This window comes from Mastigoproctus giganteus, chromosome 8, assembly GCF_048544385.1.
Source record: "Mastigoproctus giganteus isolate SK-2022 chromosome 8, ASM4854438v1, whole genome shotgun sequence".
In the NCBI taxonomy this organism is placed as follows: Eukaryota; Metazoa; Arthropoda; class Arachnida; order Uropygi; family Thelyphonidae; genus Mastigoproctus; species Mastigoproctus giganteus.
The window spans coordinates 46,247,464-46,275,438 of NC_143582.1; the positions used below are offsets into that span (position 1 = coordinate 46,247,464).

Here is a 27,975-nt window from a genome sequence, read left to right on the forward strand (position 1 = left end):
ATTAAACACATTCTCATTGACTGCCCTTACTACGAACAAGACAGAACTTCAACCCTGCTATCACTGGTTAATCTTCGTAGACCAATAACTTTAGAGAATCTCATTGGAGATGATGCAGATATTTCCGAATTTTTCAACTTCTTAAAGCAAACTGGACTTTTTAATCAAGTCTGAATTTATGAAACTTTTTCATCTCTTTTTATAATAAATAAATAGGCGCATTATAGCCAAAGTAGCTTATGTGCCATCAAACCTCCATATCAACAACAACAATGATCTGTATTCACGTATATGAATAATGCATTCATACATGCAAGCTTTCCACACTGTATAATGCATTCATACATGGAAGCTTTCCACACTGTAGGACTCTGTGACAAGTAATATATAAATACATACAGAATACAAACCCAGAAAATAAGATGTAGAAAAGAAATTAACTGAATAACCTGTCAAGCTAGAAATATCCATAGCCAAAAAGGAATAAAGGCAAATATATGGGCAAAAATCAAGGGCAAGTTAAGAAAAGAATTTGATTAATACAAATATAATCAGGTAATAAAATTTTAAAATTGATAATATTAAGGGACTTAATATGATACAGCAGATGAGTCAAGGAAACTAATTGCTAATAAGTTTACGGTTGAATTTTCCGAGGTTAGTAATAATTTTGTGGAATCACTGCAAATAATGGTTAATAATTTTGTGGAATCACTACAAATACATTGAGAAATAATGATACTGGAATGAACATTTTTTGAAATATTAGACAGTCAATGTGTAAAGTTAACCATATTAATATTCAAGTCCAAATAATTGGGAATACTAATTAGGAAACACATAATTAGGAAATTTAGAAAACACAAATCTGAGGCAGTGCATTCAGTTGACATGGGTGGCCAGTGCAATGGTGAATCAGTTTGGTGTGACATAACCACTGGGAAAGAAAAAATGAGAGTAGGAGTGTTGATATAGGCCTAATGGGTACAACAAACAACTGTACAGAGAAATAGACTGGGCCAGTAAATCAGAATGTCTAATAATAGGGAATTTTAACTTCCCAGATAAGACCAACCACAAGTTCCCAGACTGGAACTTGTGGTTGGTCACTCGCACACTATCAAGACTTTTGTGGATTTATTGGTTGATTGTTTTCTACTGCAGCATGTTTGAGAGGCAACCAGAGGGAGTAACACTCTTGATCTGATTATCAGCAGTGATTATTCATGCATTAAGAACCTGCAGGTAAAGGAATCACTGGGTGGCACTGATCACAGTGTTGTGATGTGGGATTTACTTAAAGCTGTAACTACTATAAGGGGTAAAGGGAAGAGTTTTTGCTTTCGTAAAGGTAATTATGGAGATCTAAGACAGTTTTTAAATTCTATACAGTGGGGCCAACTGATGATGTTACCAACAGCAAATTCTAAATGGGAAGCATTCAAGAAAGTAATCTTGGAAGCTACTAGGCTTTTCATACCAACTAAGAAATACTGTTCAAGAGTTAGGCCTAAATGGATATCAGATGAACTAATGAGACGTGGCAGAGAAGACAAATTAATGGGATGCACATAAATTATCAGGCGACGTAGAAGCTTATGATACATTTAAACTAGTTTGTAATCAAGTCACAAAGGAGGTTAGGCAAGTGAAAGTAGATTACAAGAAACTTTTGGAAAGATATAACCTCTAAAAGGAAGGGGATGAATGAGATTGGTCCATTTGATATTGATGGTTTGACTGTTGATGATCCTACTCAGGTAGCCAACAAACTGAATAACTATTTTGCATCTACATTCACACATAAGGAATTCTTTAGAGAAGTGGAGGCCAGAAGTTTCTCTAACTGTAATAGGTAGCTAAATGACTTTGTAATAACTTAAGGAAAGTGGAGGAGAAATTGTTAAAGTTAAACATAAGAAAGGCACTTGGGGTGGATGGAATCTATCAAGTTATATTAAGGGAGGCAGCAAAGGAAGTAAGCAAACCCTTAGCCATAATTATGAGAGCAACCTTGGATTCCATGGGAGGTCCCCCACGGACTGGAGAAGTGCAGATGTATCCCCAATTCACAAAGGGGGACCCGAGTAATTACAGATCTATTAGTTTAACTTCTGTTCTAGTGAGAGTAAGGGAGCCACTGGTTAAAGAAGCAATGCATGATCATCTAGACACGACTGCAACTATAGTTCAGAAACAGCATGAGTTTCTTGAGGGGAAAATCTTGCCTGGCCAATTAGATTGGATTCTACCATGTGGTCCCAAAAGAACTGGATGCAGAGAATAATTTTGATATCATATACTTGGATTTCAGGAAAACCTTTGATACTCTTGCACATAAAACACTGCTATACAAATTGGAGCAGTATGGCATTAAGGGAAAGTTGCTGTGGACTAATATTATTAGTGGAGTCCCCCAGGGTTCAGTGTTAGGACCATTGTTGTTTCCTATATTTATCCATTAAACTGATGAACGTATAGCACACTTAATGTCCAAGTTTGCAGATGATACAAATGTTTGCAAGGTGACAGTATGCTGCTGCTGCAACAGATCTAGAAAAGTTGGGCTGAGAGGTGGCAACTGAAGTTTAACATTGACAAATGCAAAGTACTGAATATGCGTAGCAGTAACCCCAGAATAATGTATGAACTGTGCAGTATTACACTCAGGTTAGTGGAGATTGAAAAAGACTGAGGTAATTATGCCATCAGATATGAAGTTTTCAGAGCAATGCAGATGGGCTGCCAGAGAAAGGTCATAGGATCCTGACAATGATATACAGCAGGGGTGGCCAGCGAGTCAGTTACGATCTACCAGTGGTCGCGGTTTTAATTTTGGTCGATCACAATGAATTTTAAATATACAGTCATCCCTCGATTTGCTCGGTTAGGTATACTACCAAAATTTTATATTGTGCAGACAGTTTCGCTACCTGCGCATTATTTTTTTTTATTATTATTTTTTTTTTTTTTTAAGGAAGCTTCAAAAATAGGAATGAAGAGGAGATTTTGAATATTTATTTATTTTTTTTTTTTTTTTTTGCATGATTGAAGATTTCATTGAAAAAGAAACACATTTCACCATTATAGCGTAAAATACCACAGAATTCCAGCTGTTGGTATTATTGCAAATGCAATAAGATTGAGTTCACTCCTGTTTATAATTAGATTGCACTAACAGAAAAGTGCAAATTGTTTTTATAGTTTTATGGTCGTGACCTCCAGAAATATCATAAAGGCATTCAAAACTGATTCTTATGAGGATATAACCAAACAGAGCAATAAATGGTGGTGTGTTTGTCTGATTATTTTGGAAACAACTTCCTCAATCGGGAATCCTCTTCATCAGTTGTCCTACTTTAGCTGTTCAGACAGAATATTTTTCTGGTTTGCGCAACTTAGTATTTTAATCGGTAATCATTGCTTTTGCTGATTTAATAACTGGACAGTACTTATATGTTAATTTAATACCTTTTGATTTAAAACGAATACTATGAAAAAGAATAAAACGCATCATTTTCATCAAGAGTGGAAACTAGAATACTTTTTTGTAATGGTGAAAGAAAAATGTTGCTGTTTGATTTGCAATGCTTCCACGGCTATACCCAAAAAAGTAAATTTAGAAAGGCACTTCAATGCACTCCATGGTAAATACCAATCGGATTTTCCGCCGAATAGCAACCTTAGAAAAAATAAATTAGAACTTAAATCTAGATTATTCATGCAACAAAATTTCTTCATGACACCTAATTTACAATCTCACGGAGCAATATGACCTTAGTTGCTAATGCTCCTAAAAACCAAATAACAAACAAACAATTTACAATCTAAAGCAGTAACTGTAGAATCATTTAAAGTGAGTCAGTGAAATTAAAAGTGCCCTTCAAGATCTGCAATTATCTTGAAATACTGTGATGCGACACATCGAAAAAATGAGTAAAGATGTGAACAGTTGCGTTCTCATGTTGCTAATTGTGTCTCCTTTCTTTACAACTGGATGAATCTACATACATCAGTGATACAGCTCAATTGCTCGTTTTTGATGGTATGTTTTTCGATTCTGCCACTAGAAAAGAACTGCTGGGTATGGTTTTGTTAAAAGAAAGAACTAGAGGTCTTGATATCTTTAACTCATTCAAACATTTTATTGAAAAAATTAAATTACCGCTATTTAAGCTCATATCAATAACAACAGGTGGAGCTAAAGCAATGACGTGGCATCTTAACGGATTCATCGCTTTGTGCCAAAAGGATGATGAATTCCCAGATTTTTTGAGTTACCATTGTATCATCCACCAACAAGTGCTAGCCAGCAAAAGATTGAATACTAAAAGTGTTATGGACATAGCTGCTTTTGAAATCGTGAATTCCATCAGAGGACAATCTTTTTAAAGGAGACATTTCAAAATGCAACTCGATAAAAATGAACCAGATCTGATATTACACACAGATGTGAGGTGGCTGAGTTTCTACAGAGATTACGAAATTTTCTGAATGAAATTAAAAAATTTGTTGATCAAAGGGGAGATGATTATCAGCAGCTACAAGATATGGAGTGGTTGTGTGATCTGGCTTTTTTGGCAGATTTTACCAGTAAATTAAGTGATCTGAATTTGGAATTACAATAAAAATGTGGGTGACATGATTAGTAGCATTTCTACATATAAATATCAATTTTTGGCAATGGCCAAGGATTTCAAAGAAAAAAAATTCGATCATTTGCAAAAATACCCTGTTTTTGAATTTAATAGTGAAAAATATGTTTCCGAAATTAAGAAAATGTTATTGACGATTTTGAAACCAGAATCAGTGATTTTAAAACAATTGAAGACATTGTTCAATATATTTCTTATCCATTTAATGTCCACTTAGATACGAAACAAATTGCAGAAAAAATCGCTGCAATTTTTCACATGAAGAAAATATTACTTGAAAATGAAATTATTACATTGCGAAACGATATCTTCCTAAAAGCCAGATCATCAGAAGAAGACTTTTGGAAATATGTTTGCCGAGAAAAGTACCGAAATGTAAAAAAATGCAGTGAACTTTTAAATTCCTGTTTTGGTTCCACATATCTGTGTGAATCGGCCTTTTCATATTTGAAACAAACAAAAACGAAGAATCGCTCTACTCTTGCAGACTTGCATACAGAAGATTCTTTACGGTTGGACTTATCGCAGTATATCCCTGATTTTGAAAGCTTGGCAGATGACATGAAGACACAAACTTTGCATAAATTAAAATTTTAAATACGTATGAATTTAAAATAATTCTGAATTCTATTGAATTTTAAAATTTATAAACATTTTTCAATGTGTTGATTAACTTTTTTAACCTTGTGCAATGAAATTTTTGAGATGGTAGATCGCGGCACATTTTGAAGGAAAAAAGTAGATCGCATCACAAACTAAGTTGGCCACCCCTGATATACAGGAACTTTTCTAGCAAGGATAAGGAGGTGATTATTCTTTTGTATAAGACAATGTTCAGACCACACATTGAGTACTGTATACAGGTTTGGAGACCCCATTTTAGCAAGGATGTAGAGCTGTTGGAACAGGTATAAGAGAAGAACAACAAGATTGGTGAGGGGAATAAAGAAGTGCTCTTACTAAGAAAGGCCTAAGTTCTGCAAATTGCAGCATCTGGAGATGAGGCACCTGCGAGGTGATCTGATTGATGTGTTTAAGGCTTTAAATGGTTTCGGGATGCTCAATGCTGATGGGATTCTTCCTCTTGGTCAGATTACGAACCTGAGGGGTAATAAATTCAAATTGAGGAAAGGCAGTTGCAAAATTTTTGAATTGCCAATGATTCAGACCAGTCTTGTGAATAAAATTTGCTGTTGATATTACAGTTGACATGACTGAATCTATGCCCAAAAGTTTTCTGCAGAAAGACTGCTAGTGAATTATACAATGAAATTGCATTGGTTTTTTAGTATTTTTACGCTCAAGATATTTATGAAGCTGGCCCATGAACCCAGTTTTAGTACTGACTATATTTTAGTGCTATCCATCATAACTGCTGATAACAAATCCCAGTTCAATTTGAAGCCATCAATTGCTTCTGACACACTCAAAAATATATTTTCACCTGTTGTATCTTTCAAGCTTTTTAATGCAGCTAGCGCTTCAATCACTTCAAAACTTTGATTTAAACCTCGGATATAAATTAGTAATTGAGCTGTATGGCTTGTATCTTCAATCTCATCAATTGCTATTAAAAAATGTATGAATTCACAAACTTTTTCTACAAGTTGATTTTGAACATTGGTTGCTAAATCTTCAATTCTTCTCGTTACAGTTGATGAAGATAAATTTACAGATGCAAAATTCTTTTCTTTCTCAGGACATACTTCTGCAATTGCCAAACAAATTCGTTTTACAAATTCTCCATCTGGAAAGGGCAATGATTTGGGAGGCTTAAAAACTAGCTCGAACTGCAGAAAAAATTTGATGAGTATAAGTTCTAATCGTCTGTTGTTGACATTGAAAAGTTTGGTTATTTCTTGGAGTTTTTTCTCTCGCAAAGCTCCTTGAAATTTATCGTAATTTGAGGCATGTTTCATGGTGTACTGACGTTTCACATTATATTCCTTGAACCAACAAGACTTCATTGCAAATAGGACAAGTGCAAAATAGTAATTAATTGGCCACTGCTCATTAAAAACATGACACTCAGCATCAACTTTTCTTTTTTTCAACATGATTTTTATGGGGTCACTGGAATAAAAAAAAATACTCGTAAATATGGAAGTAAGCAAGCACTGACTTGTCTTAAAATTTTAAGAAATATTTTAACATAAATTTATTTACAAATTTGAAATCAATTTTATGGTTTATTACAAAAAAAATTTAAATAGTTGATTTTCAGCACTTGTTTCCATGGCTTTTTGTATGACAATGAATGTGATTTTAATTACTACCAAAAAGTAACATCAGATGAAAGCAGTACCTGCTTACCTGACTACAAAACACCACATTAACTTGTTGTTTTTGCCCAGATTTTGATAAAGCTATTTGTTGAGGCTGCTGAAGTTGGTCGTGCCTTGAAGCATTCAATCAACACGTCTGTATTTTTCAATACAACACGTCTGTATTTTCTCTTAATGGTTTTTTAAACAAAACTTTTATATACAAGACTCTGACAAACATTTAACTTAGAACTTAACACGTGAACTGCTAACTTAGTACTAAAGAAAAATATTTACAACATGATGGGCAGAAAGTAACCCCCAATAAGAAAGGGGTAGGTCTCTGTGGAGGGGATGCAAGTATCATCAAACCAAGATAAGGGATTAGGAAATCCATAATTGCTGTTACTAATGACTATTGGTATTTAATGACAGGGTCAAGATTAACTGACTATTTTAACAATGTTTCAAAGAATAGCTTTGAGTGGAAATAACAGAATTAATATCTAACAAGAAGACTAAGCTGACGACACAGAGGCGTCAACACTGTTAATCAACTGACAAATGTTAAAAAATCTGTAAAATGTATTTTTCATAAATTTTATTGTTATCTAATATAAACATTAATTTTTACAATGTAATTGAAATATACGTGGGCCAGTTCCAGACCGCTGGCTGTCGTTTGAGGACCTCTGGTCTATAGCATATTAGAAAAAAACACCACTGAGTTCATTGACTATCACTAGGTGTGGAATCTCTTTGGGATCTTCTCTGGCTTAAAATCTCTCTAACTCATTCTGTCACATTCATCTGTTGTCTCTACTGTTCTCCCAATTCCACTAATTTCTTGGAGCTCTTTGACTTCCTTTCTTTGCAACTTGACTTTCTCCAGTCCAACTTTCCTAACAGTGAGGTGATTTTAATGTTCACAACTCCAGCTGGATTCCGTTTTCTAGTCACAATGACCCAGCTGGTTGAGATGCTCGGGCTTTTGCAATTACTAATGATCCTGCACAGATTGTTCATTTACCTACAAGAATACCAGACAATCCTAACCGTACGGCCAACACGCTTGATAGTTTTCTCACAAACAACCCTTCTAAGTACACGGTCGAAGTGATTGGTCCTTTAGACACCTCAGATCACAACTTGGTGATTGTCTCTTCTCCAATGGAGCCTTTATCTCATGGCTATTCCCAATCTTGTGTTATTTGGCATTACAAGAATTCAAAATGGGATGACCTGCAAGATTTCTTTTCTTCTTTTCCTTTGTTGGATTACTGTTTTAAAACTTCCGATGTCAACATTTGCTCAGATCGTGTCAGTGAAATTATTCTTGTAGGAATGGAATCCTTTATCCCACATTCCACTTTAAAATCTCGTCCTTTATCTAAAACTTGGTTTTCCAATAAATGTGCTAAGGCTGTTCAAGAGAAGAATGTTGCATATCATAATTGGCTTGTTTCTAGTTCTTCAGTTTCATTTTAACTGAAGAACTGGAAACAATTGTAAAGCAGCCATTAATCAGACAAACTAGATTTTGATCAGGCTAAGAGTGGTAAACTTGCTTCTTGCCCTAATGGTAGCTGAGCATTCTGGTCTGTTGCCAAAGCTATTGGCCACAACTTTTGCCCATCTCTGCTCCCACCTCTGCCAAAACCAGATGGTTCTGTTGTCACTTCGGCCAAGGATAAAGCTGACCTGTTAGCATCCCATTTTTCTTCCAACTCGTGTATTAATGATCTTGGTAAAACACCTCCCACCATTCCCAACACGCCCCATTCAATGCCTCTTGTGAACTTCTGTCAGAAGGTTTTGACGAATCTTGATGCTAAGAAAGCTCCAGATCCTGATGGTATTTCTCCGCTTGTTCTCAAAACTTGTGCTCCTGAACTTACTCCTGTTCTTTGTTGCCTTTTTTCACTTTCTTATTCCAGAGGTGTAATTTGGAAATTTGCTCATATCCAGTCAGTTCCTAAAAAGGGTGACAAATCACTCCCATCCAATTATCATCCCATTGCAATTACTTCTACTTTCTTGTTGGAAATTTGCTCATATCCAGTCAGTTCCTAAAACAGGGTGACAAATCACTCCCATCCAATTATCGTCCCAATTGCAATTACTTCTACTCTTTCTAAAGTAATGGAGAAATCAATTAACTGCCAACTCTTTAACTACCTAGAAACCTTCCGTCTGATCAATGATCGCCAGTTTGGATTCTGTCAGTGTCAATCCACTGGTGATATTCTGGCTTATATTACCCATTTATGGACAAATTCAATGGAAAAAATTCGATGAAACACTAGCAGTTGCTCTTGACATCTCAAAGGCTTTCGATCGTGTTTGCCATAAAGGTGGTAAGCAAGCTTCCATCTTATTTTCCCAACTGTTTTTGTAATTGGTTATCCAATTTTCTCTCTGATTGCTCACTTGAGGGTGATGGTAGATGGCCGTCTGTCTTCTAACTTCTCTACTAATGCCGGTGTCCTCCAAGGTTCAGTTCTTTTCCTCTTGTATATTAATGACCTTCTTCCATTTTGAGAAACCTTGCCCTGCTCAATCAGCTTCAATTTCTCAAATATCCAGTACTAATTCATTAAATGCCGATCTCCAGGTATTTCTCCAGTGGGGCAAAGAAAATTTAGTTGATTTCCATCCTTCTAAAACTCAGTCTTGTCTTATATCTTACAAAAAAGGATTCTTCTGCTCCTATGCTTATCTTTGGTGACACTCCAATTGCTAGGCAAAATGATATATCTCTTTTGGGGATTACCGTGACTTCTTATCTCTCTTGGCACAAGCACACTACAAATATTGCTTCCTCTGCATCTAAAAAACTTGGTTTTCTCTTTCTCTCTATTTGCGTTACTTTTCTTCTAAACAGCTGTTCATTCTGTACAAATCACAAATCCGCCCTGCTATGGAATATTGTTCCCACATCTGGGGTGGTGCCCCCAAAACCCCCTCTCAGGCTTCTATATTCCATTCAGAAGAGGGCAGTTAGGTTAATTAATGACTGATCTCTAACAGTCTCTCCACTCGCTGTCTCATAGATGTACTGTTTCTGCTTAATGCCTTTTCACTGTTCTTCTGAATTGGCTTCTACAATTTCCGCTTCTCTTTCAATACAGTCCGAACACATGCCGCCACCAGCCAATGTCCATTTACTGTCCAACTTCAAACTCACGGAACCAACTTTTCATCTTCCTTGTTTATTCATTCAACTGCTGTTTTCTGGAACAACCTTCCTTCATACATATTTCCTGAAAATTGCAGTCTATAGAAGTTCAAGTCTAATGTCAACAAATTTCTTCTTCTTTCGTCTTCTCAACCTCCAACCCAAGCTTGGTACTAAGTACTATAGGTTCTAATACCTCTCGTGTTTGGGGTTTTTATATAAAAAGAAAAAAGTGTGCTGTTAATATAGCAGCTATTACTGCAACTGTTGCTTAGGTGAAAAACATTTGGGAACTACTGGCCTGTGGACCAATAGTGTCCAAATGTGCAAGCAAAGAATTGTCAAACTCTTGACCAATTGTTTGGAGTGGTCACACTCAAAATAATTGGTCAGAGGTTTGGACAATTCTTTGCACTGTTCATGGTTCACTTTTTTTTTTACTCTATTCTGGTTTTGAAAATACCATATACCCTGCAGTGCATATCAGTCAACTGAAATTTAATTAAGTTTTTCATGGCAGTATACAAATTTCAGTCATTTGATATGCATTTTATTGGGTATGAAAAATATCACTGCAAAATCATTTATCAATTCACAATACTATCTTGCAAATCTCTATATAATAAACAATACCTGATCAGATAACTGTTTCAGTCTCACACTATCATAATAAAAGCTGAATGATGGAGTGCTGCTGATAGTTAAGCACCTGTAATAAGAATTGATTATACTCTACCAGAGTATACACTATACTCCAAAAAAAAAAAGTGTTTGGACACCCTTGGTTTCATAGTCCATTGGGCTTTCTCAGATAAATAATCAGCTTATATTGGTACATAAGAAAGGCAGATGAGGCTCATGGCATGTAGCATCAAGCAGACTGATTTCACGGTGAGTGTTATTGTCAGATGTTACCCATCCTGATGGCTTGTTGTTTGTTGCAATTGCTGACAGCCTACACTATCCAGAAGTGACTATTGGAGTACTATTGGTGTAATGTTATCATGAAATAGAAGCATGATAGTACCACTCCCATCCAGCAAAATATAGGAAGGCCACAGAAGGTCACTCCACAGGATTTGCAGGCATCCCTGCAAAATCTCAGCCAGGAGTTTAAAGCATACAGAAATCTGCAGCCTCAGTTTTCATGGAGAGTGACAGCATATAAACTAAATACCATATTGGTCCATAGAGAAGTGGAAATTGGTTCCAATGAGGGATGAATCTCACTACCACACCCATATGCCAGTCATATGGAGAGTGCCTGGTACATTATTCCAACAGTGCAATATAGAGGAGATGGGTTATTGTGCAGTACTGTTTCGCATTTTATTACTTAGGACCTTGGGGGCGGGGGAAGCTCATGAATGTCAACACCTACCTTAACATTTGAGATGACAGTGCCTCATGCCACCAGTGCTTTTTGGAAATGTTAATGGACAGGAATGTACAAAGGTTGGAACAGCAGTTGCTGAGTCCCAATTTTATCCCTTTGAAACACCAATTCCATAGTTGTTTCACAGGGATCAGATTGGGATCACAGGTGTTCCAGTTTGTCTTTCCACCTGTGAAATGAACTGGAACATTGGGTGAGGGTCAAACCAACACATCCCACATTGGTAGCCCAACTGGTAACAGTTCTGCAAGAGGAATGGAAGGCAGTACCTGCTGCAGTCTATCATTTGTTGTTGCAAAGCCTACCCAAGCTTACCTAAGAAGATGGAGTGTGTCATGACGATGATGCCAATATTGAAACCAATGTGTGCCCAGATACTCTTTGGAAGATAGTCTACATCCATATTCTATGACTTTACACATGCCAAAAGTTGAATCAGATCCTTACCTTACCGTATACAGACTGTCGCAATAAAAAAATAAAGAAGAATTTGGCATTAAACTGCAAAAAACTGGATGCCAAGTAAGTTTTTCTCCAAGCATCGTGACTTTGATACCTGGGATTTGTCAAACCTGAAAAAGGCACAGTAGTTTAGTGATTGAATATGTAATTACATTATTTTTGAAATATAATAGTAGTCAGCCTTTTCTTTCAGATAATATGTTTATCTTTCTTTCCCATTTTAATAGCCTGTAAATATGCGCTCACCACCAGAAGTATTTGGAATGCCACTTGCAACAGACCCCCAAACTTTATTTCCCCATTACATTCCTCTTTTTCCTCGCCATATGCCTTCAAGACTAGAGGTGAGAATTATATCTGGCATATTTATCATGCTTAAATTTTTGTGTCACTTGCTTTAGTATTTTGAATGCTAGTTCACTATTTAAACTTTTGAGTATTACACAGGCTGATCTTTTAATTCACAGCATGGCAATGCTTTCATACAACCGCCCACTTTTCAGAAAAAGATGGCAGGAGAGTAAAAATCCAAATGTGTTAACAGTCGAAAGTTCTAACATATCTGGTAGTTGCAAAGTGGCTTTAAATTATGTGCTGTTCAGTGTCAATCTTTTTTCCATGCTTCATATTGGAAAATCTGAAGACTTTAGCAACTCTTTATTTCCTGTCATGTGCAGCAAGGCATGAAAGATATAGAGACTGTGAAAGAAATGCCAGAGGTTTACAAAGATACAAAGAAATACAGAAATTTGAAGAAACTAATTTTAAAATGACACAATTGTGCTAAATAAGGTTGAGAGGCCACGATGACCACTCTAAAAGACTTATCAAGAAATAGCTTTAGGAAATGTTTCTACAAGTGGGTTCGTTGATGGTGCAATTGTATACATTTTGAAGGAAATTATTTTGAAAGCAGGAGAGCACTGGAAGACCCTGGCAATGAAGGTTAAAATTAAGGTAGGTCCATTCCGTGAATTAAATGATCAACCTGTGTATTTATTTTACTCTTTATTTTCAAGTCCCTGCATGTTTAGTATAAGATAAATGACTCTACCTAAATTCCTCCTTATACTTTAGTGTAATTCTTATAAAAGAGGGCTAGGGGATTTTTTTTTTTTTCAAGATATATTGATTGTTAATCAGAATGGAAATTTTAAATTAATAAAAATGTTGTTTCAGGTAAATGTTGGTTGCCTAGTATGCTTTTGGTGGTTAATGGCAGTAATATCTTTTTCCGTTGCATCAAACACATATTAGAACAGAAACAGATTATGTTACCACTATGGACTTTAATGACCACAAAAATCCTGAAAAGTTTCTATATATATATGAAACAGCCCCAAACTGTAATACTACCACCACTAAACTTCACTGTAGTGTAATCTACATAAAACAGTTCCTTTAACATATACTATATCCAAATGTGCCCATCTGATGTATAGACAATGTAGCATTATTCATTGCCACACTATCCTTTGCTTCCTCTGTGAGGTCCATTGATTCTGCTCTGTGCACCACGACAGTCAGTGGCAGAGTTATGAAGTGATATCGTGTGTGCACACCTTTTTTGTGAGCTTAGCAGGGATGGTTTTGTGACATTCTGTTACAACACAAATTTAACTGCTGGTAAGCTCTGGAAGTCGTTGCTGGTTGCCTTCTAGATATTGGGTAAATGACAGTAGTATCATCTGTTTTTTTCACTGCCTCCAGTGTGTATAGGAACAGAAACAGACTAGGCCTCCCGACTTTAATGACAAAATTTCTGTAAGACTCACTTGCAGCAAGGTTCTATACCCACACTGAACTTTAGTGTGGGTACAATGCAGTCTGTGTGAAACAGCCTTGATCATATGCTATACCCAACTGAAATGTTTTCTGCAGCCCTTCAGGCAGCCTGCCTGCTGTACTTACATATTGCCATAGTTGTAATATGGCATGCTATTATGACATTTGGAAGGCGTATAGGTCTGCAAACATTTTCATAAACACAAATTGGGAGAATGGGGTGCATAAATTTTATTTGATTTATGGTTTTATTTAGGGCGGGATGCATTTCAGTCATTAAGGCCTGACTTTCTCCTTAGCAATTGGTGTGCTAGCAGAGGTCGGTTAGCCTATTGTTACATGTTGAATTTAAATTTAAATTGCTAACCGACCTCTGCTAGCACACCAATTGCTAAGCAGACAGTCCGGCCTTAATGACTGAAATGCATCCCGCCCTAAATAAAAACCATAAATCAAATAAAATTTATGCACGATACTATTAATGTGCACATAATGTATAATTGTTAAACCAGCGATAACATTAACATGAAAGTTTATCCATCACAGATATAAAAGACAAAAATTAGCAGTTAAAAATTATAAATATATATACAGGGACTCCCTGACTTACATAATACTCGACTTACGCAAATTCGACTTTATGTAAATTTTTTCTGGCTGGTGCAAACTGCAAAAAACTTTCATGGCATTAATGAAAAACATACTTTTTTATTTAACGAGGCCAAAATACTTAGTGTCCAATGTAATTATACAAGACTTAATTGCAGAAAGCATCAAAATTAGATCACATGAGAATTCTGTTAATGTTTGCTAGCCACATCTAATCTCCGACCCGTGGTCCTTTACACACATGCACAAAGACAAATAATCCCTATTTAAGTTCCATACTCACCCCTATTCGGTAATTTTCATTCCTGTGATCACGAGACACTGTCGAAAAGCATTGTCAGCTTCAGGGTGGAAAATCGTTTTCCAATTTTTTTGTTAAATTAATTTTTTTACTTTATTTTTAATTGCACTAAATTGATTTTTAATTGTGTTCATTTGATTTTTAATTACTGTTAATTATTTCTTACTGTAATGTAAGATTTTCGAATTTTTTTTTTTTAATTGCTTTTGTTTTAATTTCTGAAGCGTATCATACGGAAGTGTTCTATGTATCATATTGAGGCAAACTTCTCTTATTTTTTTGTTGATATCAACGTAGAATGTATTGAGCATTATAGGTCTGGTTCATACAATCAAATTCATTTTTAATCTCTTATTGACTGTTTTATTCACTTCCTTTCCTCCAGGTATAACCTATCGATACACACAATTATGTGGAATTTTTTGAACATCTTGGTGCAAAATTACATTAGATTAACACTAAGATACTTGTCCCAAAGTTACCTTATTTCTTTTCTAAAGTATTGCCTTCAAGACAACATCGTTCCAAATTTTCCTAGGGTCAATTTAAATCATAAAGTTTTGGGTGTTAAGCAACTAGCACTTGCCACATCGCGTAATACAGTTAAACTGAAAAAAAATATGGAAGTGTATTTTGTATCCTGTAGGAATAAATGGAGGTATCGTGAAAATATCGTAATGTGAACCCAATAAGTTTTTTTTTTTTTTTTGTAATTTGCTCCAAATCCTTGGAAGTTGAAATTTTTGCTATATAACTAAGCTATAAAAAAGATCATATTTATAATGGAAATTGCAGTACATTTTTATCGTTATCATATGTTACCATTATAAGAATCAGTTTCGAACGCTTTTGTGATATTTTACTAAAACACATTTCTGGAGGTCGTGACCAAAAAACAATAAAAACAATTTGCACTTTCCAGTTTATTGGGCTTTCCTGTTAGCACAATCTATTATAAACTGGTAGTAAACTCATCTTATTGCATTTGCGATAATCCTGATAACTGGAATTCTGTGGGTTTTTATGTTACGGTATTATGGTGAAATGAGTTCTCCTTCACTGAAATCTTAAATTTTCAGAATCTTCTCTTCATACCTATTTACTATTACAATGTTGAAGGAAAAAGGACCAACGGAAAGTGCAAATGCTGGCAGTGCTAGTAAACAAAAAATTTATTTAGAAATGAAGATGAAAATGATTAAGTACGAAGCACGACAAAGTTTGTCATCTATTGCACTGAATTAGGTCTCACTGCTTCAACAGTGAATATTATTTTAAAGGACAATGCACGTATAAAAGAACATGTTAAAGGATCAACGCATTTAAATCAACAGTGATCACAAAACATTGTTCAGGTGCTATATTGAAGGTGGAAAAGCTATTAATAATATGGATGGAAAATCAGATTCAGAAGCAAGTGCCCATGAGTCCAATGGTCATTCAAACAAAAGCAACAAGTATTTATGAAAATATTAAGGATAAGTACAGCAAACCCCTAGCCAAGTTCGTGGCAAGCAACAGGTCGTTTAATAGGTTCAAGCATCACACTGGTTTCCAAAACATTAAAGTATGCGGTGAAGTCGCCAGTGCCGATTCTGCAGCTGCAGAGAAATTTTGTGAGGTGTTAGAAAAAATTATTGATGAAGACGGCTATTCAATGCGGCAAATTTTTAACAATGACAAGACTGCTCTGTATTGGAAAAAAAAGCTGGATCGAACATACATTGCAAAAGAGGAAAGTACAATGCTAGCTTTCAAGGCATCAAAATATAGGGCCACGCTGCTTGTGTACCATTCTGGAAATCCTCGTGCATTTAAGGGCATCGATAAAGCCACCCTACCTGTGCATTTCTGATCGAACCAGAGAATATGGATAACAATCTCTCTCTTTGAGTATTGGTTTAAATGCTGCTTCATTTTGCTTCTATCACATAATGTTCCTGAACATCCTACAAATCTAGATGATTTCAATTCGAATGTGAGTCATATTTCTACTGCCAAACACAACTTCACTCATCCAACCTATGGATCAGGGTGGTATTTCAAATTTAAAACCATACTATTTACGCACAACATTTGCTCAGGCATCATCTGCAATAGACGAGAAAAATTTTACATTGAGAGACTTTTGGAAATCTTACAATATTTACCATGCCATCTTAAACATTAATAAGGCCTGGGCGGAAATTACTAAAAGTTGCTAAATGGCGCATGGAAGAAAATATGCCCACAGCACGTAAAAGGCTTCGAAGGATTTGAAAAAGACGAATCATATGCAGAGGTTACAGATAGGATTGTAAAAGTTGCAGAGCTACTTCAGTTGGAGGTTGTTGCCAATGATGTGGAGGAGTTAATAGAGCAAGAAGAGAAGGAATTATCTAACAAAGAACTTATTGACTTGCAGGCAGTGATAGTGAAAGTAGAAAATTCTGACGAAGCTCAAGATGAACCACATGAGAAGCCTAGACATTTCATCACCAGAGAGATGGCAGTGCCGAGGTTTGAGAAGATGGATCCTGACAGCGAACAATTAAAAGTTAACAGAGAGGTGAATGATATGCTTGTTTGCTACAAAGACATCTTCGATGAAAAGAAAAATCCACCGTCCAGTCATCCATTAATATGTTCTTTTGTAAGGTTGAGCAGCCAACCCCTTCTAAATCTCTACAGCCCTCAACCTTCGCAGTGGGTACTTATCAGCTGAAGACATCAATTCTAGCAAAGATGCTCAGGAGATAAAACTTACTGATGTTATGCCTGTCTCCTCTCTTTTTTTTTTGAAATTTTTTTAAATTGCATGCGTTATGATTTTTCCTACGCATGAGATAAAAAATTTAATAAATACAATAAATAATTCTATTCACATGTTTGTTGAACATTTCTTTTTTGATTCAATCAATTCAGCGAGCACAGTTGCGAGTGCTGCACAAGCATGGGGGAAATTTCGACTTACGTAGAGTTCCGCGGAACGCAATCCTTACGTTAATCGGGGAGTTTCTGTATATTAAAAACTATGAGGAAACTTCATACTTTTATGCAGGACCGGAATTCTCTCAACCCTCACAGTCGAAGGATTATGTGATTATATGATTATACAAATATATGTCCTGTGTTTAATTAAAATTATACAAATTGTTTAAAATTATATAAATAGATAATTAAAAGATTGCCTTGTGTATTCAATAATTCTCATCCCCAACATAATGCATCAAGAAAAGCCAGGGGAAGCAGACAGTCATCAATACCCCCCAAAAACCCAACCAATGCTGCATGCTAACATGAGAACTGAAAACAGTTTTCGAATTAATCCATAAGAAACATAACATAAATGTACATTGAATTAAAATATCTAAAAACGTAAAATTGTCTAAACTTCTTATAAGGGACCAAAGCTATTCAGGTAGATTCTGTGCTCACAAGAAGTAGTGTTTTTTGCGAATGATATCCACGCTTCTGTATACATAAACCTATCCAATCCTTGATACGAGATTATTTATACTAATCAATGTGTAAATTACCGTTCACACATGCATGTAAAAGTCCACAAGTCCGAGGCGCCTCCATAGCCAGGTGGGAAGGAGCAGCAGTGCGTAGCACAGGCTTCTTGATTAGACTGGGATTCGAGCCCATCACCACCAAATATGGAGGATGCGGAAAAGTCAGGGAATGACCACCGCATATCCCGGAGCAATATGGCCTTAGTTGCTAATGCTCCTTAAAAAAAAAAAAAAAAACTGAACCAAACTACAAGTCCGAAATAGTGTAAGGCCTACGAACATTAATGGAATTTGCATTTAACCTCATTTCCAGCATTTCAGCAATTAATAACTTAATATATTCTTGTTGTGTATTTAAAACTTTTGCTTCATTAAAAAGGAATACATGGCTATCATTGATTGTGTGGAAAGCAAGTTCCGAGGCACATGGCCTTCTAGCCCGAACCAATATACAAGGAATTGCATACACCACAAGTATTATTATAAACAATGTTGTGTGCATCCATGGGTGAAACGGAGCCGACCGCTTTATGCTTCAAAACATCATAAGTAGTACTATATATACCATATTTCTTTGATTCTAAGACGCCATCGATTGTAAGATGCACCTTGATTAAAGCTTTGATTCTAAGAAATAAAATAAAATAAAACACTAAAATAAATCTAATAAATATTTTTATTACAATAGAATTCAATTTACTAACAACAATAGTACCAGTATTTATCAGTAGGTATGTTATTCATCACTTCCTTCTGAATCTTCTGAGCTGTCGATATCTGAATCAATATCAGAGTCTACTTTACATTCAGGGTCAGATTCGTCTGAGCCATTGTTATCTTTATTATTCCATAATATATCATCTTCTGAGCCATCGAGAGCGTTGGTGATGCAACATTTTTTAAATGAGTGCTGCACTATTCTTTCTGGGATTAGCTTGTTGATTGATTGATTGAGTTTTATTGGCGCATCAGCAACTATGGCTATAATGCGCCAAAACCTTGTCATAAAAAGTAAAAACTTCCAGTGACCTACTGAATTAGGTTACAATGTCAGGATTTAAAAACACGTATAAACTATAAAAGACAAATATCAGTAAAAAAGGTAACAATAGTAAATCTTAAAATAATAAGATTTTTTAAATATGAGTAAAAAGGTTTACTGATTTTAGGAAATTAAAAATAGCAGACACATGGTCATTGTCGGATAAAATCTGACTGAGTGTATACGGCTCAGTCAGATGGTTAAAAGCGGTAAAACAAGCATTTCTAAAACTGGTACAGTCAACTAAAATGTGTCTGATTGTTAATATTGTGCCACAGGACTCACACATAGGAGGGTCATCAGCCCTCAGCAAAAACGAATGTGTCAAATGACTATTGCCCTATGCGGGTCCGGGCAAGAACAACTTCCTCCTTACGATTCCTGCGCAGACTAGACTGCCACGGTTTAATTACAGGCTTTATATGATATAGTTTATTCCCAGTCTGTCTATTCCACAAATCCTGCCATTGGGAGTGTATTTTCTCGTGTATTATTTGCCTGTAGTCTGTATAGGGGACTGACAGGCAGCGATTATTACTGGGAATTGATGATTTGGCTGCGGTGTCAGCGAAATCATTTCCCTTAATCCCAATGTGGCTAGGAATCCAGCAGAAACGGATATCATATTCACGTCCACGGAGGAAGTGAATCTTCTGCTGAATACTAGACAGAACTGGATGAGAATTATATCTCACGGTTATTAAAGCCTGTAACACACTAAGAGAGTCAGAATATAAAATGAACCGTTGGTATTGGCATTTACTAATGTGATCCAAGGCTAACTCTGTAGCGTGCAGCTCTGCAGTAAATATGCTGCATTCAGAGGGAAACTGCTCCGATGTAGTGGTGTCTCTAAAGACAGCAGCAGATCCCACATATGATTCTGACTTCGAACCGTCTGTGTAAACTGGCGCGAAGTCAGAATGTTCAGCTCGGTGTGCTGAATAAAGCTGCAGGTAGACCGATGATGGAGTGTCCGACTTTCCCCAATTTTTAAGGGACAAGTCACATATTGGAATATGAGCATGCCAGGGTGGAAGGGGTTGCTTCGGTGTTTGGGCAACCTTGTCTACCTTGATATCAAGTTCTATGAGTAGCTCTTGGAGACGAATACCAAAAGGACGATTAGCAGTCTTACGGGTATTGTACAAATTTTCCCATCGTGGCTCAAAAACGGATAGCCACATAGGATGGTCTGGCAGGGATTTCAGTTTAAAAGCGTACTTTAGAGACAACTGCTAACGTCGAAGCGATAACGGTGGTTCGTTTGCTTCGACGTATAAACTCTGGACAGGGGATGTTCTATATGCTCCAGTAGCGATACAAAGAGCCTGGTAATGGACAGGGTCCAGCCATCGAAGGGCACTGTCTCTGGCTGAAGAATATACCTGAGACCCATAATCAAGTTTCGATTGCACAAGTGCACAGTAAAGCCGAAGAAGGGTGCATCGGTCAGTTCCCCAAGATGTAGAGGAGAGCGAGCGGAGAATATTAAGCCTGCGTGTGCACTTTGTGCGGAGTTGATGGATGTGATCCAGAAAGGTCAACTTTTTATCAAATACGAGTCCCAAGAATTTTGTGTCTGCTGCTACTGGAATAACATTTTGTCCGAGCCTTAATTCAGGTTCAGGATGAAGATTACGCTTACGACAAAAGCACACGCAAACGGTCTTCTCCGGCGAGAACCTGAAGCCATTTGAAAGTGCCCAGGAGTTGAGGCGATCAATGGATTTTTGCAGTTGTCTTTCAATAACCCTCATGTTGCATGACTGACAAAATATGCTAAAGTCATCAACATAGAGGGCACTGTTTACGGTAGGAGGAAGTTGTTCTGTGATGGAATTTATTTTGATGGCGAAAAGCGTGACACTTAAAACTGATCCCTGTGGTACTCCCTCCTCTTGGCTAAAGGAACGAGAGAGTGAGGATCCCACACAAACTTGGAAAGATCGATTGGCTAAAAGTTTTTAGTAAAAATGGGGAGTCGTCCCCTAAGACCCAGGCTATGCAGATCTTTTAAGATGCCAAATCTCCAAGTTGTGTCATACGCTTTTTCCATGTCAAAGAACACCGACACCAAGTGTTCGCGTTTTAGGAAAGCATCCCCCGGATGGATGTTTCCAATCTAATAAGATGATCCAAAGTGGACCGGTTCCTTCGGAAGCTGCACTGGATGTTGGAGAGAAGGTCATTTGATTTGAAATACCATATTAAACGAGAATTAACCATTCTCTCCAGGATTTTGCACAGACAGCTAGTCAGAGCAATAGGACGATAATTGGTGGTGACTTTTGGATCCTTTCCTGGCTTAGGAAAGGCAAGAACGATTGCCTTTCGCCAGGAGTCCGGAAACTGCCCTTCAATAAAGATTCTGTTATACAGAAGGAGCAGACAATCCATAGATTTTGGTGAAAGATGTTTAATCATTTCATAATGGATGCCATCTGTCCAACAGCACTTGCTTTGGAAAGAGTGAGGGCTCTTTTCAGTTCCTCTATAGTGAATGCCCCATTGTAGGGATAGAGGCTCTTGGACTTAAAATTAAGTGCTTGTTTTTCCAGTTTATGTTTCAGGACCAGGAACTCTGGGCAGTACGAGGATGTTGCGGAGATTTTGGAGAATGTTTCTCAAAGAGCATTGGCTATTACAGTTGAATCTGCAATAGTGCATCCATTATAATCTAGGATTGAAGAAGGGTGGGATGTATATTTCCCCCTTCATTTTCCAGATTTTATCCCAGACTACCTTAGATTTGGTAGACTGGTTAATAGATGATGTAAAACGGAATCACGATTCCTTTTGACTCCGATGGCGGATATATCGTGCTTTGGCTCGTGCATGTTTAAAGGCTATAAGGTTGGTCATGGTAGGATATTGGCGGAATATCCCCCACGCTTTGAGCCTTTTTTGCTGCTGTGCATTGTGAATTCCACCAAGGTTTGGGAAATGGAGGAAACTGGGCAGATGTTTTTGGAACAGCATTCGCAGCTGCTTGGACAATATTTTCTGTGATGTACTTAACTGCATCATTGATAGGCTCTTGACTGACTATGCTAAGATCAAAATTTGCCTGATGTTGGAAGGCAGTCCAGTCAGCCTGATCAATCTTCCACTGTGGTAACCTGAAGGGAAGACATGGTCTCCCACTTTGTAACGAGGTTATCACAGGGAAGTGATCACTTCCGTATGGATTCTCCTCCACTTCCCAAGTGAGTGAAGGGAGTAGAGAAGGGGAGCAGATAGAGAGATCAATGGCAGAAAAAGTACGGGTAGGCATGTGGAAGAAGGGATTTATTCCAGTATTTAGAAGGGAAAGGTCATTGTCATTTAGCATATACTCTATGACTCGTCCCCTTCCATTGATGTTAACACTACCCCACAGGGTGTTATGTCCATTCATATCCCCGAGAAGTAAGAAAGGAGGAGGCAACTACGTTAGATCATCAAGGTCTTCCTGGGAGATATCAGTCCCAGGTGGCAAATAGATAGAGCAGACGGTTAATAAAAATCCCACCGTAAGGCGAATTGCAATGGCTTCTATGCTAGTTGTAATTAGCAAGGGCCACACTGGGGTCTGGTTACCCACAAGGATAGCCACTCCCCCATGTACAGAGCCATCCGCAATTCTATCCTTTCGAAAAATTGTGATGTTGTGCGTGGTGGGATCGTCATTTGCCTTTAGATACTCCTGCAAGCAAAAGCAAACTGGCTCGTGCTTTTGCAGGAGGGCATTGATGTCATCAATATTTCGCCGGAATCCACGACAATTCCATTGTAGGAATTTAGCCATTATTTTGGCTTGGTGGGTCCATGAGGATTCTTCCGAGGTGCTGAGGGCTTACTTTTATCATTCTTGGGTTTATCTTTTTTGGGGAAGAATGGACGCTGTCCCGTGTCCATTTCTTCCTCCGCAAAGAGTTCCAAGACTGAATCTTCGGGTACCTCCTTCTGCTCGACATCCATGTTTTCTTGGGTTCTAGGGGGGGGGGGGACTGTCCCTTTCTTATTCTTTTCTTTCGTAATTTCCTTTGTTGCTTGTGGAGCATTAGGAGGTACTGATATAGGAGTGGCAGCTGATTGGTTCTTCTGTGCAGGTTTTTGAGAACTTAAAAGATAACGCGCGATGGGAGTGAAAGACTCCTTTGGAGGAATGGTCATGTCCGTCTGAGTTCCGACGGAACATCTCCCTGCTACCTTCTGGGCGTAGGTAGGTTTGTTGATATTCAGGGGTTTGACCGATTTCCTTGCCTCCTGGTATGATATATTTAGCTCTGCCTTCAGCCGTTGAATTTCTTTTTCTTCTTTCCACCTCTGGCATGCTCGTGAGTAGGCCGGGTGTTCGCCTTCTCAGTTAATACAGGTGGGTTTTGCGGCTGAACATGCTGTTGTTTCGTGGTCCTTTGCACCGCATCGAGCGCATGCAAGGACTCCACGGCAGGCCATTTGAGAGTGTTCATACTTCTGGCATTTAAAACACCGTAAAGGGTTCGGAACGTATGGACGCACTGAACAATTGATGTATCCAGCTTTAATCTCATCAGGAGGTTTAGGAGAGTTAAAAGTCAGGATAATGCTCCTGGTTTTAACAAGTTTTCCATCCCTTCGCGCAGTAATTCTTTTGACGGCAATAACTCCCTGTGGTTTTAATTCGGAGCAGATTTCCTCCTCGGTTACGTCGAGAAGGTCCCACTCCGAAATGACACCTCTCGATGAATTGAGTGTTCTGTGTGGTGTCACTGTTATAGGGATTCCTCCGATTGATGTTGTTCGCAGTAGATGTTCGGATTGCCTGTCATTTTTAGTTTCAATTAAAAAGTCTCCAGAACGAAGCCTCTTAACTGATTTGGGTGAACCTGCTAACCCGTCTAACCCTTTTTGAATAAAAAAGGTCGACATTTTAGCAATCGGTGTTTCATTGGTAGAATGCATAATTAAGAACCTTGGGACAGGCCCTGATGGTAATTCCATTCGCTGCCTCTTTTTAGCAATAATGCTATCTGTATCTGTGTCTATGGTTTCAGATAGGGACCGGGTTGGGGCCCCTGAAGGAATATGTTTATCAGGATTCATGAAGTTTTGTAGTGGTTCAGTGCCCGGGGGCTCCCCACCCACCACGGAGCCCAAAGGGACGCCCACTACCCGGCATGCAATAAATGCGCTCGGGAGTGGAACGCCAGGGCTACCCAGACACTATACCCGCACCGCCGCCAGCCTGAATCCTGTCCCTCGGACTATGAGGGTAGGGGCGTGGCATTGACACGGTTGACCCTCGCAGGCGAGCCTACTAGCCGATTGATCCTAGCCGGGCCTTCCAGGACCACCCGTCTTGTCGAAGCAGGGGCCAAAGTGGTGTATTGAAGCTGGGCCCCTCAACCACCAGGATCCCCCTTTCCGAATTTCCACGGGTTGCAGCGCACGGCAAACACTCCGGATTCCATTGATGTAAGCCTGTAACCTGGGCTGTGGGCATTGGATCCCAGTGATGCTAGTCTGGAAGTCCAGCAGCGTCACTGGGAGGTCCCCTCACCACGTACAGGTACCCACGTCGAGGGGCTGGGATTAGCTTCCAAGCTGTTGATACCCATTCTGCCAATTTTGATGCCAGCGCTTTCTTAATTTTTCCGGAAGGTGTTAGCAGAAGGTTGTTAGTCAACAGCCAGGATTCATATTCCTTTCTCAAGTAATCCTTAAATGGTTTGTTGACTGAAACGTTGAGTGGCTGCAATTGGCTAGTCATGCCATCAGGAATTACAACCAAGTCACCACGTTTTTGCACGATTTTATTTTTGACACTTTCGGACAAATGTCCACGAAATGGATCAAGTACTAGCATGCTAGGTGGGTTACGAAGACTTCCAGGACGTCTATTCCACACAACATTTAGCCAGTCTTCCATAAGCTCTGCCAACATCCATCCATTTTTTTTGTGCATGAACAATAACATCTCTGGGAAAAATTTCATTCTTCGGTATGGGTTTTCTATTTAAAATTATATATGGTGGCAACTTTCGACCATCAACGGTGATGCATAGCATCACAGTGATACGCTGCTTTTCGTAGCCCGTGCTTATATTATTGATTTCTTTAGCATTGACTGTGTAATTTTGAGGCATATCGAAGAAGACTGGGGTTTCATCAGCATTTCCAATTTTACTAAACTCATAGTTTCTTTTTTTTCCCTTAATTTCATCACCTGTCGCTGAAAGTTAATCAGCTTATGTTGATAGTCTGCAGGAATTTTTTGACAGATAGATGTTCGGTGCCTTAACAATAATCCACTACGACGCATGTCTGTCGCACCAGCCGCGACTGCCTTTAAAATTTTTCTCTATTCTGAGCGACTTAGCAATTTCTCCGGCTTTCAATTGCATAGCTTGTCGAGTGATGGGTAATCCTTTTGCACTTGTCTCTGTTACAAAATGTATCAAAGCTTCGTCGACTTGTGGAAATCTTCCTTTCTTAGGCCCTGTAAAGCACTTGGTTGTTGCTTTGCACGAAAATATGGAATCGCTATTGTTTCTCCAACGACGAACATTTACTTCACTAATGTCAAAATGTCTACCCGCAGCTCTATTTCCATGTTCTTTTACATACACAATAAGTTTTCGTTTTAATGCGGCTTCGTAGTGCAATCTTTTTGACATTTTAATGTGCAGTAAAGGATTGAAATTAACGAAATACAGTAACTCTACTTCTTACGTACTTTTGAAGATACAAACAAAATTTCTTAGTTTTCGCTGAGTGAGCTCCACTATAATGAAATAATGGTGGCTTCACATTTCGAAAGGACGTGGAATCACCCACGCCACTTTATTCTCCAATGGAATTGGAGAGTGCATTAACTTGTAGGCAGGGTCTCCACGTAAAAACAAAATGTGTGGTGCTGTGCAAAGCACGGGAAAATCTGAAAAAAAACTGCGATTGTAAGACTCCATCAATTCTAAGACGCATCCCGTTTTTAAAGACTTTTATGGGGGGGGGAAGTGCGTCTTAGAATCGAAGAAATACAGTATATATGTAGATATATATATATGCAGGGTGTTTCAAAAGTGAGGGTCAATAATTTAAATGTGAACTGTAGAGACTACAATATGCAAAAAAAAGCCTAGGAAACATGGGTCCTTAGGTGAATCGTTTTTCAGATATTCCACATTTCTAGTTGGGGTTCACCACTGACTTGTTTGATTAGGTTAGGTTATGCTCATTCTTTCCCCTTTCTCAATGCTCTGAGATGTAGAAGGCATATTAGTACTTGTCAAAGGATAGTCAACATGGATAGAGGTTACAGCAGCGAAAAGTATATGGACGTGCATTTCATGTATGGTAAAGCCAATGGCAGTGCACTCGAGGCTGCACGTTAGTACCAAGAAGCATTTCCCACCAAAAGCAGCCCAACAGACGCACATTCATCAGGGTACATCCTGAGAACATGGGCGCTTCGGACATGGAGTATGAGCAGATAGGCCCAGAAGCATAACACCTGATGTTGAGAAAAGGGTGTTAGAAAGAACAGAACAAAATCCAGGAATTTCGACAAGGAGCATTGCTCTGCAAGAGAGTGTACTAAATCATAGCAGCGTGTGGCGAATTTTACATCACCAATTACTGTACCCCTACCAAATCTCAGCAATACAGACTACCCTCCCAGAGTGAAATTCTGCCAGTGAATGCAACAACAGTGTGTCCTGAACCCCCAATTTTTGAACAACATTTTGTTCACTGACAAAGCTAGGTTTACTCGTGATGGTATTTGTAATTTTCATAACTGTCACGTTTGGTCCGACGAAAATCCTAATTCAGTTCACAAGTCACGACATCAGTAACGTTTCTTGTTGAATGTCTAACTGGAGTACACTTTCTGCTAAACAGGCTAACAGGAGAGTTGTACCTTCAGTTCCTGCACAATATTCTTCCAGCCCTCCTTGATGATGATAATGTTCCACTTTAATAATGCCAAAACATGTGGTTTATGCATCATGGTGCACCGGCACACTTGGCTCAAGTTGTCACTCGGTATCTAAGTAGAAGGTATGGTCAATGGTGGATAGGTAGAGGTGGGCCTGTATTGTGGCTTCCCAGATCACCAGACTTAAATCCTGTGGATTTTTGCATCTGGGATCATGTAAAAAGCTTGGTGTACACTTCTGACATTAACACAGTTGAGGAATTGCAGTGTCGGGTTGAAGGAGCCTTTCAGAAAATCAGAAATGAACCAGGAATGCCTGAAAGGATTCGCAACTCAATGCAGAGACTACAAAGCTGCATACGGATGCAAGGACAGCATTTTGAACACCTTTTGTAGCATGTAACATCTGTAAAATCCTGTGCTGTTGAAACCAAAAATTAAAAATGTATTATCTTATGTTTAATAAAACCAGCCTTAGCAAAGTATTCCCAGCTTTTTGGTAAACTAGTGCTCCCATAGTCAGTGGCAGATCTTAACAGAAAATGTGCATTATCTCGAAAACGGTTCATTTGCAGCCCGATATTCACTGGGAATTTTTGGCTTATTTTAGTTTGTACTTTTCATCTTTAAATTATTGACAATCATTTTTGAAAGTGTGTGTGTGTGTAAAATTACTATAGTAAGCGTATAATTGGTACTATATAGGTACTCAAAGTGTATTGAAACATAGGCATAAAAATACTCTGCGGGCCATAAGCCCAAAAGAACCTATAAAGACTAAGATAGCCTGTGCTGGTCTACTTTGCTATACCCTAGAAATAAATATATAATTAGCAATATTATATAAAATAGAATAAAATAAAATAATTATTATGTAGCT

At 38.0% G+C, this 27,975-nt stretch overlaps 1 protein-coding gene across 2 annotated transcripts in view; it reads left to right on the plus strand.

The window, feature by feature from the left end:
- Window positions 1–27,975, plus strand: part of LOC150081505 (uncharacterized) — a 363,757-nt gene that overhangs the window by 258,880 nt on the left and 76,902 nt on the right. For both annotated transcript variants that reach the window (XM_090379341.1, XM_090379342.1), the window contains exon 10: window positions 12,183–12,299. In XM_090379341.1, coding sequence (XP_090235467.1) covers window positions 12,183–12,299 — 117 coding nt within the window. The remainder of the gene's footprint in view (window positions 1–12,182; window positions 12,300–27,975) is intronic.